Below are 12,741 nucleotides of genomic sequence, written 5' to 3' on the forward strand. Positions count from 1 at the left end.
CCACCATACTCCACCCGCATTCTATGGAAATTCTTCTCAGCCAGGCCAGTGCAGCCTGGGATAAGGGGAAAGGTGTTCTCAGCATCCTGGAAGCATTGCTTCAGTGCCGACTCAGCGGTGCATGACCACAAAACCATCTCAAACCTTCCATGGTCCCACAGCACTCTGTGTCCCCAACAGCCATCTTTCAAGGTGTTTTTGGCCACAGAGTGCATATTTGCGCATCAGGGTCCCGTCGGCCATTTCCTTTGCATTGGCTTTACACCAAAGGCCACATATTGACTCTGTATCTAGAGCGGAGAAAAAGACAGTTATGCATTGAAGAAGGCTCATGTCTCATTTTTCATGCCTGCTTTCCCCGTTCACCTGTGTCTTCCTTGGCTCTTACAAACTAGCCTGCCGTGAACATTTGTGTATGGGTTTCTGTGTGGGCACGGATCGAGTCTCTCTGGGATAAATACCCAAGAGTATAGTTGCTGTGTCACATGGTAAATCTGATATGTTTAGTTCTAGAAGAAACTGCCGTACTTTAGGGGGAATGGCAGTATCTTTTCACATCCCCACCAGCAAGTTATGAGTGATCCAGTTTCTCTGAGTCCTCACCAACATTTGGTGCTAATATCATGCTTATTTTAGCTATTCTGGTAGGTGTGTGGTGATATCTCAGTGGGAATTAATGTGCATTTCCCTAAGGGCTAATGATGATGTGATGATGACCATCTTTTCATGTGCTTGTTTGCCATCTGTACTTCATCTTCAGTAAAATGTTTGTTTATTATCTTCTGTCCATTTGCTAATTGAATTGTTTATGTTTTTATTGTTGAGTTTGGAGACTTTCGACATTCTACTATAAGGTTTTTGTTGGATATGGGGTTTGCAAATATTTTCTTTCAGTCTGTAATTTGTTTTATCCTCTTTACAGGATCTTTCACAGAGTAAAAGTTCTGAATGTTTATAAGACCCAATTTATAAGTTTTTCTTTTTATGAAGTGTATCTTTTGGTATCAAGTGTAGGAACTCTTCACTTTGCCCCAGGTCCCAAAGTTTTTCTCTTAAGTTTTTACCTACCAGTTTTATCATTTTACATTTGACATCAAAGTCTGTGGTCCATTTTGAGTTAATTTTTGTATAAGTATGAGGTGTAAGTCAAGGATTCATTTATTTTTGTCTGTTTTTGCTTATTGCTGTCCAGCTGTCCCAGCACCACTTTTTGAAAAGCCTGTCCTCCTGTTGAGCTGCTCTTGCACCTCCACCACAAATTGGTTGAACGTGTCGGTGGGGGCCTCCACTTTTCACAGCCACCTGCCCGATATGTCCTATAGTTTGACAGCAACATCTGAAGAAGAAAAAGAGTTATTGGACCTGTTGTCCAAGTGAATCATGCCACTAGTATAATAAATTATTCGATTATGAAATATTTGATCATTTAGAGAGGTCTCATTATGCACTCATGAACCATCCTCATAGCCATATGTTCCTTATGAGAACAGAACATTTGGCTCATATCCCACCAAAATATTTCTTTTACCTAAATAGAAAGACATGGGAAGAATGCCCATATTTTTTTTTCCTCAGGGCCAATACTTCGTGGCTGAAGTTTGACTTGGTGAACTTTACAGGGACAAGAAAAGTGATTGGACTTTGTCAGGCTTCTTTTTTCTCAGGATTCAGCAGACACATACAGCCAGCAGCTCTGCCAGGAACTCAGGAGCCGGCTCGCATGCAAAAACCATAAGGGACATCTAAGGCAAGCAGTCTGATCCCTTTTAGGGACACACCAAAGCCAGATAAGTTAATCATAGCGAGATACAGCCAGTCTTAGAGCGGAGTGCCGTGAAAGCAGGACCTCTTCTCTGGGGTTTTGAAACATGCATCTGTACAAACCCGCCTGTGCAGACATCGCCAGCCCCAAGCTGGGTCTGCCCAAGTCCAGTGAGTCTGCCCTGAAATGTAGACGGCACCTCGCAGTGAGCAGGCCTCCGCCTCAGACTGCCTGCTGGCCCGTTAGGCCCAGTGGAGCAGCGGAATGGAAATACCTGGAGAAGTTTTTACGTGTCCATGGAATTTCGTTGAAGGAAACCACCAGGGCAGAGACGGGCATGGCTTACAGGTACTTGCTGGTCGTACTGTCATCCAGCCAGGGCACTGCACTGAAGTCAAAGGTTATTGCAAAGAAATAAGAATTGGAATAATGAAAAAAAATATAGAAAAAGGAAAAGGAATATGAATGCAGTGAGCCCTCACCTTGGGCTGCCTTATTTTTTCAAGCTTTAAATTATCTACTTCCTTTCTTCTCAAAAGGTTATGTTAAAAATAGTCAAGCTCACTTGCAATGTTCCTAATGATGTGCTGTCTTTGACCTTGGGTAGGCAGGTGATTTAGTGTATCAGTCCCCAGTTTTTTGACACCAGGGACTGGTTTTGTGGGAGACAATTTCTCCCATGGACTGGCATGTGGGGGATGGTTTTGAGATGACTGAAGTGCGTTACATGCAAGCTCACCTCCTGCTGGGTGGCCCGGCTCTAATAGACCTGGGCGGGTACCAGTCTGTGGCCCTGAGGTTGGCGACCCCTGATTTAGTGGGTCATGATGAAGAATGGGGACTCTGGTCTTCTTAAAGGAATTTATAAATTAAGAGTAGGATTCCTTAGCTGCCTGGGCTTCAGGGCTGTAATTTCCTTCTAAGCCTGAATCATGTGGTCTGTGCTAATGGCTAATAAAGTAGTTCATGAAACTGAGCTAGTTCTTCTCGAAATGACAGGACTTTTTATCAATGTAGCCCAAGATAAATTACTGGTTATTCTCTAAACTTCCAATCTCATTATTTATTCTGTGAAACATTAACAAAAGGGAGAACGTTCCTTCCCAGTATGGGGCTGGATGTGTAATCTTTATAAATGGCTCTGACATGGGAAGCATCCTTCTCTTTCAGAGCAATTAATAGTCAAACCTCTACAAGACGTGCTTGTGTTTAGTTAAATCACTCATGAGAAATGCTTCCTTGACTAATGCCTGGAGTTTTAAACATCTGGGAAGCTGAGCCAAAGCTGTTCCGAAGGGCAAGTGTGCTGAATAGTTAAATACATATATATTTTTAATGCATATACAGTGTTTGTGAAGACCAGTTGTTTTAGCTCAAGTCAAAACTTCTACTCCACAGAATAAGATTGTTTTTGCACAGACAGGATGTCCCCAATGATTTCAGTTCTCTATAATCTAAAGGCCAATTTTAATGTAGTAGCTGTACTCTAGTTTATCCACTAATTTGATTAATAAAGCAATTTGCAATGAGATAGCTTCTCTCTGGAGAACAAAGTGTTCACACAGACTTTTATAAAATCAAGGGCTCATGCAGAAGAGGAATGCACTTTTCTGGGCTTAAAGGGCATCTACTCCTAGGCCAGCCCACCCCATCATGTTTTAGAAGTGGAGCCTCAGAAGAATCTAGTCACCTTTCCAAGGCAGCCAGAGGCTCCATACGCTGGGATAGAGGAGGAGGTGCCAAGGTCCCTACCCGCCTTTCCTGAGTCTGGCTTCCGAGGCAAGAAGGAGCTGCCTCTCTCTCTGCCTCCTTATGTTCTCGCACTCTCTCCTCTGTGCCTTCCTGAACCCTCAGTGGTAGCAGTGGTGGAATGTAGACCAGGTGAGGATGGGCTGCTTCATTTAAAAACAAAATCTGCCTCTGCATCTTTATCACAGGAGGCGTGGTATTGCCATGAGCTCTTATATAAACCTTCAGAGGGCAGACCTCTTTCTCTCAAAAGTCCTAGTTTGAATACCAATTGCACGTCTTGTGATGTGTGCCAATGTTCAGACGAAGATATGTTCTAAGACAGTGTTTTTCAAACATTTATGAAGCAGAGGAATACTTTCCTGAGACAGGTAAAAGGAAAGGTGTCCTGGTTGAAATTGGGGGCCAGGAGCCCCCCCCTGCTCGAGGGGAGCAGTCAGCCCCAGCCTGGTTTCTGAGGCTCCATGCTCCCCACGCCTTGAGAGCACAGTTCTGAGCTGACTCTTCATACAGTCTTGGGGAGCAAGGCTCTGTGACCTTGAGGATACCAGGTCCTGCTCAGAGAGACAAGCTCTCGGGCAAGCGTGCATGCCACCAGATCTAGTAAGAAACGAGACTTAGGAGACTGTTGTTCCTCATCAGAATCTGAGGAAAGAAAAATGCAGCTGAATTGATCGTTGGCCACAGGAATGGCCAAGGCTTTGAATTATGATGAATTTGCTGTGTGCTGCCACCTCTTCCTGGCACATTCCTCCATACCTGCCCCCGACTTGAAGCATGTCTCCTTTCTCTAAATTACCATAGTATTTTGTCCATTCTTCTTTCAAGGCACTTGTTAACATTATTTAAGACATCTTTTCTTAAGCATTAGGGACAGATTGTTGGGGAAGAGAATCCTGGTTCTTTTGGTTTCCCCATAACTTAGCTTTGACCTTGACTTCTTGTAAACATAGTTGGGATTTAGGAGAGCAGGTAACTTTCATATTCTCACTACTTTATCTTGATTTCTACCACTCCTTCAAGGTTTTGTTAAAAGACCTAGTTGAACCTTTCTGTCCTATCTTCTTCGTAGACAGGGTCTTATTTCATGTCTGGTAGAAAGAGAACGGGCTTTGGCATTAACCCGATGAGAGTTCAAACTCCAGTTCTTCTGGTTTACAAACTGTGTGACATTGGGCCAGCTGTGACATCTAAGTGCTTAACACACAGTAGGTGCTCACTAAATGTAGGTTTCCTTCCTGATTATTCTGTAGACTCTGTCAATCATCCTAGGGGCAGGAGATGAACACTGCCTGTAGATGAAACATAGAAATAGGAAAGACAGAACAGATAAGATAGAATAAGAAGGACAAGAAAGAATAAGAACATTTCAGCAATTCACAGTCTGTGTAGATTTCCATGCTGAGCTTGAGAATTCTGAGAGGACCAGAAGAGCTGGGTAAGCTGCTTTCTCTTCCTAATTTGGTTAGAAGCCATTGCAGCCTTCAGCCCAATACCAGCTGCTCAGGTCCCCCGATCATCTGCGAGAGAGCGTTTTGCTGTGTTTCCATGGAGACTTGGTTATATTTCTAACTAAGGGTGACCAGGGGAGGGGAAGAAACAGTAAATATGCAAACACATGTATCGGCTGAAAAGAAACTGGAGGAAATAGTTTGGATGTGGTGTGAAAAGTGCCAAGTTGCTGTGTAGATCCTTCTGTTGGCTTAGAATTTTCAGCAAAAAGAGAAGTTTCTGTGGATTTGTTTTATTAGTATCTATAAAATCGTCACCCAAGAGGGTCCTTCAGTTATTTCTAAGTGACTGAAAGTTAGTTGTCTTTATTACATAGTATTGAACTCTGAACTAGGCAGTACACCCAAGCTTGGGTCGAGGTTAAAGTGTACTGAGGAAGTAATTTTATGGACAGAGTATGAAAAAATAGCTACGTGGAATAAGGATGCAGCAAGCACATAGCTTCGAGGCAATATTATAAAACTAACATTAGCCAAGAAGCACTCAAACATATGTAAAGTGAAGGTCTAATCAAGGGGCCAGCAAACTTTTCCTGTAAAACTCCAGAGAGTAAGTATCCCAGGCCCCCGGCACACCCACATGCACCCTATCGACCAAACTCTGCTGCCGCGGGGCGAGAGCAGCCATCGCCAAAGGAGCAAACAGTGAGTGTAGCTGGGGCGAGAGCAGCCATCGCCAAAGGAGCAAACAGTGAGTGTAGCTGTGTGCCAGTGAACCTTATTTAAGGGTACTGGAATCTGAGTTTCATGTCGGTTTCTCATATCACAAGTCTTCTTCCTTTTTTTTCTCCTCCCAAACCATTAAGAATGATAAAAGCCAATCTTACCTCGTGGACCGTACAAAGTCAGGTGGCAGGTTAGATCTGGCCAGCAGGCTGAAGTTGGCTCACCTCGGGCATGGAAAACAAAGCTTTCAGTTGTACAGGTTGTTCAGTTATTTGTTTGTGTTTTTATTTTTTTATACCTCCTTGTGTCCAGAGGTACTTAAGGGGTCCAAATGCATATAAATCAGAAAGATAAAAATAAGTGTAGAAGGGGAAAAAATGAGGCCGAGACAGATTAACAGCAGAAAGAGAAGACAGTCCGGGTGAGTGAGCATGCCACGTGCAGGCCATGCACTTGGACCTAGATTTGTCTCTGCCCTTTCCAGCAGCACCAGGTGGTGAAAAGGGAAACGGAGCTCTTTAGAATAGTCAGAGTCCTTGAGGTAGAGAGGAGCCAGGCGTGCTCAGGAGTGACGCATCTCTTCCTGATCTGGAGATCAGGGAGAAGTTTCTCTCTGGGTTCTTCTTCCTTGTGTACTCAGTAACATCCCGCAAAGTATCCTTGTAGTAAACACAGTGGTGAGGTTCCTAGAGCTCTTTCCTATGGAGCCCCTAATGTTAATAAATGGCATTGCCATTATTATCAAATAATAATTCATCAAAAGCAAGTGGGTGGATGGTAGAAGAAATCATATTAGTTTAATAGAAACCACATCGATCATTTTGAGATTATTTAGGCTTTCAAAATTCCCCAATAATGATGACGCAGATACTGCTATTTATTATAATGACAGGGTTTGTCCAGTTTCGGGGAATAAAGCAATTGTTTCTCAAAAAACAAAACAAACAGTTATGCTATTTACTAACCAAAGATAATTTTTTATAGCCTTGAGCTGAAGGTGGGGAGGGGGCAATGAAAGGAGAGGCAGGGGGAAGTCTCAGAATTGTTTTATGGGACAGAACTTGGAGATAGTCTGTCTAATTTCTGATTTAACAGCTAAGGAAAATCAAGGCTCAGAGATGTTGGGTGACTAGTCTGAAGGTGTGAAGCAGGGAACCCCTGTCTTGTGGGTCCTAGCCCAATGTCTTTTGTAGACTCCCCATATTTATTTCCAGCTCCCCATCTATCCCACCCCACACCTACACACACACACACACACACACACACACACCCCTTCCTCTTGGGGATGCTGCCTCATTCGCCAGCCTGCTCTTGTCCACTTTTCCAGGTGCTCCTCTTATTGCTCAGCTTGGGAACCTACTTCAGTCCACTGCTCTGCCCCAATCACTGAGTCTCGCTCACAATTCCTTTGCCTGTCTAGAATATTTTTCACATCCTCCCTGCCTAGGAAAATCCAACACAGACAGAGTCTTTCCCTTCTCTCTCACAGCATGACCTGTCTTTGCTGCACATAGAATTTGGATTATTAGTTGTGCATGTGTGTGCCTTATTTTCAAAAAGATGCTTTTGTCACGTTGAGGAGAAAGACTAGAGCTTATAATATTTTGTAATTCTCCCATGCAATACACACATGTAGAAAATGCTCGTTGCATTTGTGTTGCCTTATTGGGAGACCTCCATTGAGAAGTTGGGGAACAGAAAGAACAGCATCAAAGAGCAAAGAGGAACCTTCCTTTTCTCTCATATTTTCTCTTGCATACTAGGAAGAATATGTTACTTAACCTTGCTGAGCTTTAGTTTCTTCATCTGTAAAATGGGCCTAATTCAACTGAGCTCACAATGGTGTGGCAAGAATTAAATGAAGTCGTGTGTGTTAAGTGCGTAGCTCACTGCTTCCCTGAGTGGGAGCCTAACGAACAGAGTTCCCTTGCTCCAGACTCCATCTTCACCAACCCTAGCAATCCGTCCTGTGGTCCTCCTTCACAGGTTAAAAGAGAACATGTGTAATGGTGTAGCGAGAGGGGTGCAAAATAAACACTTACCAATTCAGTCTTGCGCAGTTCTGAGCATATCACCTCCTCCTTTGCTTTTATAAATATTTGGCTTTTCTTATCAGAATGTATCCTTAGGATCTATTGCCAGTTTTTTTCTTTTTACCTTGTATATGGCCTTCTATTTAATTAAAACAGCCTCATGAAGTGTTGCAATAAGTCACTCTCCAAATGGTGTAATATGAAGATAGAATCATCTTTGACCAATTTGTGTAATATCCAGAAGCTACCTTGTGTCTAGAACGTGACTCTCTGAGACAGAATGAAATGAAAGGGCTAAAGCTCCCGCTTGTATCTGGCGGTGCCTCCCCCACTGGCTTGCCACAGGGTCCAAGAATGTCTTTGACCAGAGGCATCAGTTCCCCTGTTACAATGGAATCTAAGCTGATCAGTGGCAGACCCAGAAGGAACTAGGACATTGGCCAGGCCTGACCTGGAAACAGAGGGTGGGAGAAGATTCTACACTAGATCAAGGGGAAAGCTTGGGTGTCAGGGCCCGGCTTTTAGTGCTCTAGGCTGCCTGTGCAGGAATGCAGGAGGGAAGGAGCTGAAGAAGAGGGCGGGGAAGCCAGAGAGAGACCTCACTCACCTGTCATCTCTTCTCAAAGATGTCCATGCAAAGAGCTGGGAAATGTTCATTAACGGATAGAGTTTTCATTAATCTCAAAAGGAAGATGCTAAAGATAAGCGGAGACCATTTTTCATGCTGAAAAGCATTCCCTGGGTTCTGTCATGGTGAGAGTGTGGTGTCCTGGCTGGAGGATTTGAAGACCAGCTTCCTCCCTCCTGCTCTCTGATCCTCCCCTTCCTTTTCTATGAAATAAAAATAACAAGCCCTCCCTGACAGGATAATACCATTCGTGCAAAGGGGCACAGCAGGACTCAGGAAAGACCCTCCTCCTCTTGCCCTTTCTGCTTTTCATAATTTCCACGATACAGTGTGAGAGTTAAAATTATCTTTGTTCCTAAATTAAACTTATGATCATCCTCGAAGGATCCCCTCTCCACAACCACCCCCTCCCCCGTCTTTTTTCACTGCATTCCCGTGACCCACTTTATCATGGACCACGTGGCGCACTCAGACCTGTTTGAAAAGTAGTTATGGCCATGACCGTGGAAATCAAAGCCTAGGAAAAAGTGCTACCTGTGCAGGGGGTTGTATTTCCTACATTAAAAAAAAAAAAAGCCCGCATGATTTATTTTAGACTGGCCTAATTTCGGTCAGTCTCGGGGCCTGTGCTAATTCACTCTGAGCCCTCTAGCTGTGGCTCTCCCACATTAACGTTTCGGGAGGAATGTGGGTGACATCCAGATGGTTCCGGCTCCAGACCTATGTGGTCATTTGACATGTGAATAGGCTGCTAGTGAAGGGCCCAGAAGGCTCTGTGACAGAGGCCTGGTCAGAACGGGGCAGAATGTTGTTTCTCCTGCTGACTGGAACAGGAGCCCTACAATGGTACATCTTTTAAAATGCCAGTTTAGATAGAAAATGCTGTAAAATTTAAACAAGAATGAGAGACGAGTGCCATTTGGATTTGAAATATTACGTTCATCCCGTTTTGACATTTCCACTTGTGGTTTTCCAGGGGGAAAGTTGCTTTGTTTCCGCAGCAGAAAGAAGACATTGCAAATTCAGGGTTCGAAAACAACACTAGATTACACGACTCCACATTTCCTCATATAGAAATTGTCGACAGTGGTTTCATAAGAGAAGAAAATAGGCATTTTGAAGCCTGTTTCTTTCTGACTTTAGAGCAGCTATAGGTCAAATACATTTTTTTATCTCAAGGAAAAAAACAAACAAACAAAACCGCTTCCTGAATTTCCCTGCAGTGCCTGTGAGTGCCACTAGAATGTGCTATTTTATAAAGAAAATGGAATGTTTTAGTACCCTGAACCGCAGATAGAGGAAATCTTTACCCAGGCAATGTTAGAGCAGAACCTAAATCTGAGTGTGTGTATGTACCTTGATTGTGAAAATTAAGAAGTGTCTCTATTGAGATGACATGGAAAATTTTCTATAGTGAGGGAAAGAAAAAAAAGAAATTATGGCCAGTATACTCGGGATTCTCAGAAGCCCTAATCCTACACCAGGCACATTACCATAACTTAGATGATCGACAGGGCAAGTTTCTATAACACTGAGTTGCTGAGCATGGGGATTCTGAACCACACTGCAGAGCTCTGGGGGTGGCTGGGGGAGCTCTGAAAAGAAAGACAGATGTGTCTCCACTGGGCCTTCCTTCGGAGACTGTTAATGTCTTTTGCCCCATGTCAGGTGCAGGCCCCTTTTTGCACAGTTACGATGGAGCAGACATAGTGAATCTGGAAGGCGTGTGTCAGGATGGCCTTAGAGAGGGCCGCCTGGGAATCCAGGAATGTCTCTAGCACCATAACCTGCAGGTCTGGCTGAGCACCAAACTGGGGCGTGGATGAATGTTGGTGCCCTTCCTCCTCTCTACCCAGGGCTCATTTTCATTTATTATGGGACACCTGTCCACACCCAGCACTTTAGCTTCTCATGCGGTGATCCCTTTGCCAGCCCATAGCTAGTTGTCAACTAATGCTCCTAAGATTTCAATTATGTATCTTGTGATGTGTTAATGTTCAGATGAAGATACGTTCTTTCAAGCAATTATGAGGCAGAAGAACAATTTCTTCAAACAGGTGAAAGCAAAGCTATCCCAGTTGAGGTTGGAGGCCTGAGAATGTCTGCGAACTCTGTCATAGCCAAAGAAATGAACATCTAATGGTGGGAGTCCAGGTTGTAGAGGAGCTATTTTTAGACAGATTATCTAGTTCTTAAAAACTTACTTTTAAGGTTACTTAAAAAAAAACTTCTTATTTGAACATAATTTCAAACATATAGAAAAGTCACAAGAACAATACAAAGGACATCTGTAGGCACTTTATCCTTTAACACACTGTGACATCTCCCCCATTTGCTGTAACTCTGCTCAAGCTCTTAACGTGTTTGCCCCTTGCAGTCCCCCACCTGCAGGTCATTTCTCTAAGGTTTTGAGAGTAATTTACCTACGTCATGGTCCTTTACTTATCAGTACCTCTTAGGTTATATTGTCTTTTTTTTTTTTAAAGATTTTATTTATTTATTTTTAGGGAGGGAAGGGAGGGGGAGAGAGAGAGAGAGAGAGAGATCAATGTGCGGTTGCTGGGGGTTATGGCCTGCAACCCAGGAATGTACCCTGGCTGGGAATCGAACCTGGGACACTTTGGTTCCCAGCCCGTGCTCAATCCACTGAGCTACACCAGCCAGGGCTCAGGTTATATTGTCTTATATACCACCCAGTACAATTACGTACTTCAGTTAAATTTACATAATGTGCTTTCATTTGATCTACTGTGTTCCAGTTCTGTCAACCAATACAATAATGGCCTCTTTAGAAATTTTTTTACTCCAATAATACTGAATCCAGGTTAGGGTCACATATTGTTTTGTTGTTGCCGTGTCTTTTTAGTTTTCTTCTACCTTGAACAGTTCAGGCAGGAATTGATACTAGCACAGGGAGGTCTGTGGGAAAGAGCCCTGACTAATTGCAATGTCAGCTTTGAGTAGGGAGGTGGCGCTATAGGGCCGCACAATTGCTATGCTTGTCCTGAGGTCAGGTTCCCGTTACCAATTCTGTGAAAGACTGCGTTACCCAGCGAAGGCCACTAAGTTTTCATCCTGAACTTTAGGTCCAAAGCTGAGGTGGGTCTCAGAGACTTACTGATCTACTTGACCTGCATAAATTCAGCCATCTATCAGTGGTCACTCATCTTTGCGGTGCAGTGCGCGCTAGTGGTGCGGCTGAGTCACTAGGAACTGGAGCAAGGCACTGACAGGCGGGGTGGCAGGGCCAAGCACGTGGCTACCCCACACTGTCCAGCCCAAGGCAGGTACGCGTGGATCCGGGTCACGGAACCGCCCCAAGAGCCTGGAGCAACCGCCAAGGCAGAGGTGTGTTCCAAACCGGCGCCAGCGCGCAAGAGAGTGGATTGTGGCACTGGGTTCTGGTGAGCCCAAGGTGGGAGATGCCCCAGCAGTCAGGGAAACGTAGGTTCTGAGTGGGTTAGATGTAGTATTTTTAGACAAGGGAGTTTTGATCCAATCGCCTTTAGTCTATTTTTTCTTCCATGATATTTCTTTTAATTTGTTAAGGCAGAATGAAATAGAAGCTCTGACAACTGTGGGATGTGGGTGTAGTATATGCAGTTCATTAAGCACCTGAGCTCTTGCTTTAGCATTTGAAGTGTCTGTAACAGGTCATCGATTCACCCTCCTTTTGACATTTTACAGCACTCTGTAACTCAGCACACAGCGACAACGCATACCTTTAGAAGCTGGCCGTGGCTTTAAAAAGGAGCTATGATTGCTTCCTGAGGTGAGCGTTGTGTAAGATGGCACTTCTATGCATAACTTCCCAAAAGGTTAATACTCGCTGTAACTTTTTTGTAACCAAATTAGCACCTCTCTCCTTCACTTCTGTCTTTTCTTGTAGTGCTCTTGTTTGTTCCTGTACTGTCTGTCTCTCTCCCTCCCCACCCCCTCCGCCTCCAGAGTGAACTCCAGGAGGACAAGGGTTTTATCTGTGTCGTTAATGCTGAATCCCCAGAACCTGGTACCTAGTGTCGAACTGAACAAATATTTGCTGAATACGTGAATTCTTAAGCAGGAGTAGGACAAATCAGCCTTCATTATTCACTGGCTGACAGTCTGCTGGATCATCAGACACGGGGCGGGGTCAGGGGCTGTTCCAGCAGGCGCTCCATCCAGAGTTTCCCTGACACTTACTTCCTCATTTTCTCTGCTTACTGAAAGCATCCAGAGTGTCCCCATTTGTGACAGCAGCACTTGGAGACAGCATTGTTCCCACAGGAAATAGGTCCTTAAATCTTGGGTTTTAAGGTCCTTTACTGGTTCCCTCACTCTGGGAATAATGACAAACGCTCATTTCAGTTTTGTTTCTCCTCAGATGTCCATCTTGTTTCACTTTCATTCACT

At 44.1% G+C, this 12,741-nt stretch overlaps 1 protein-coding gene across 1 annotated transcript in view; it reads left to right on the forward strand.

Moving 5' to 3' along the window:
• The first annotated feature begins 1,394 nt into the window (after positions 1-1,394).
• The window catches only part of KCNAB1 (potassium voltage-gated channel subfamily A member regulatory beta subunit 1), a 307,769-nt gene continuing 296,422 nt past the window's right edge, over positions 1,395-12,741 (forward strand). The window contains exon 1 of the mRNA XM_028505142.2: positions 1,395-2,110. Within this exon, the coding sequence (XP_028360943.1) occupies positions 1,869-2,110 (242 nt within the window). The 5' untranslated portion in view covers positions 1,395-1,868. The remainder of the gene's footprint in view (positions 2,111-12,741) is intronic.

Source organism: Phyllostomus discolor, chromosome 2, assembly GCF_004126475.2.
Source record: "Phyllostomus discolor isolate MPI-MPIP mPhyDis1 chromosome 2, mPhyDis1.pri.v3, whole genome shotgun sequence".
NCBI classification, from domain to species: Eukaryota; Metazoa; Chordata; class Mammalia; order Chiroptera; family Phyllostomidae; genus Phyllostomus; species Phyllostomus discolor.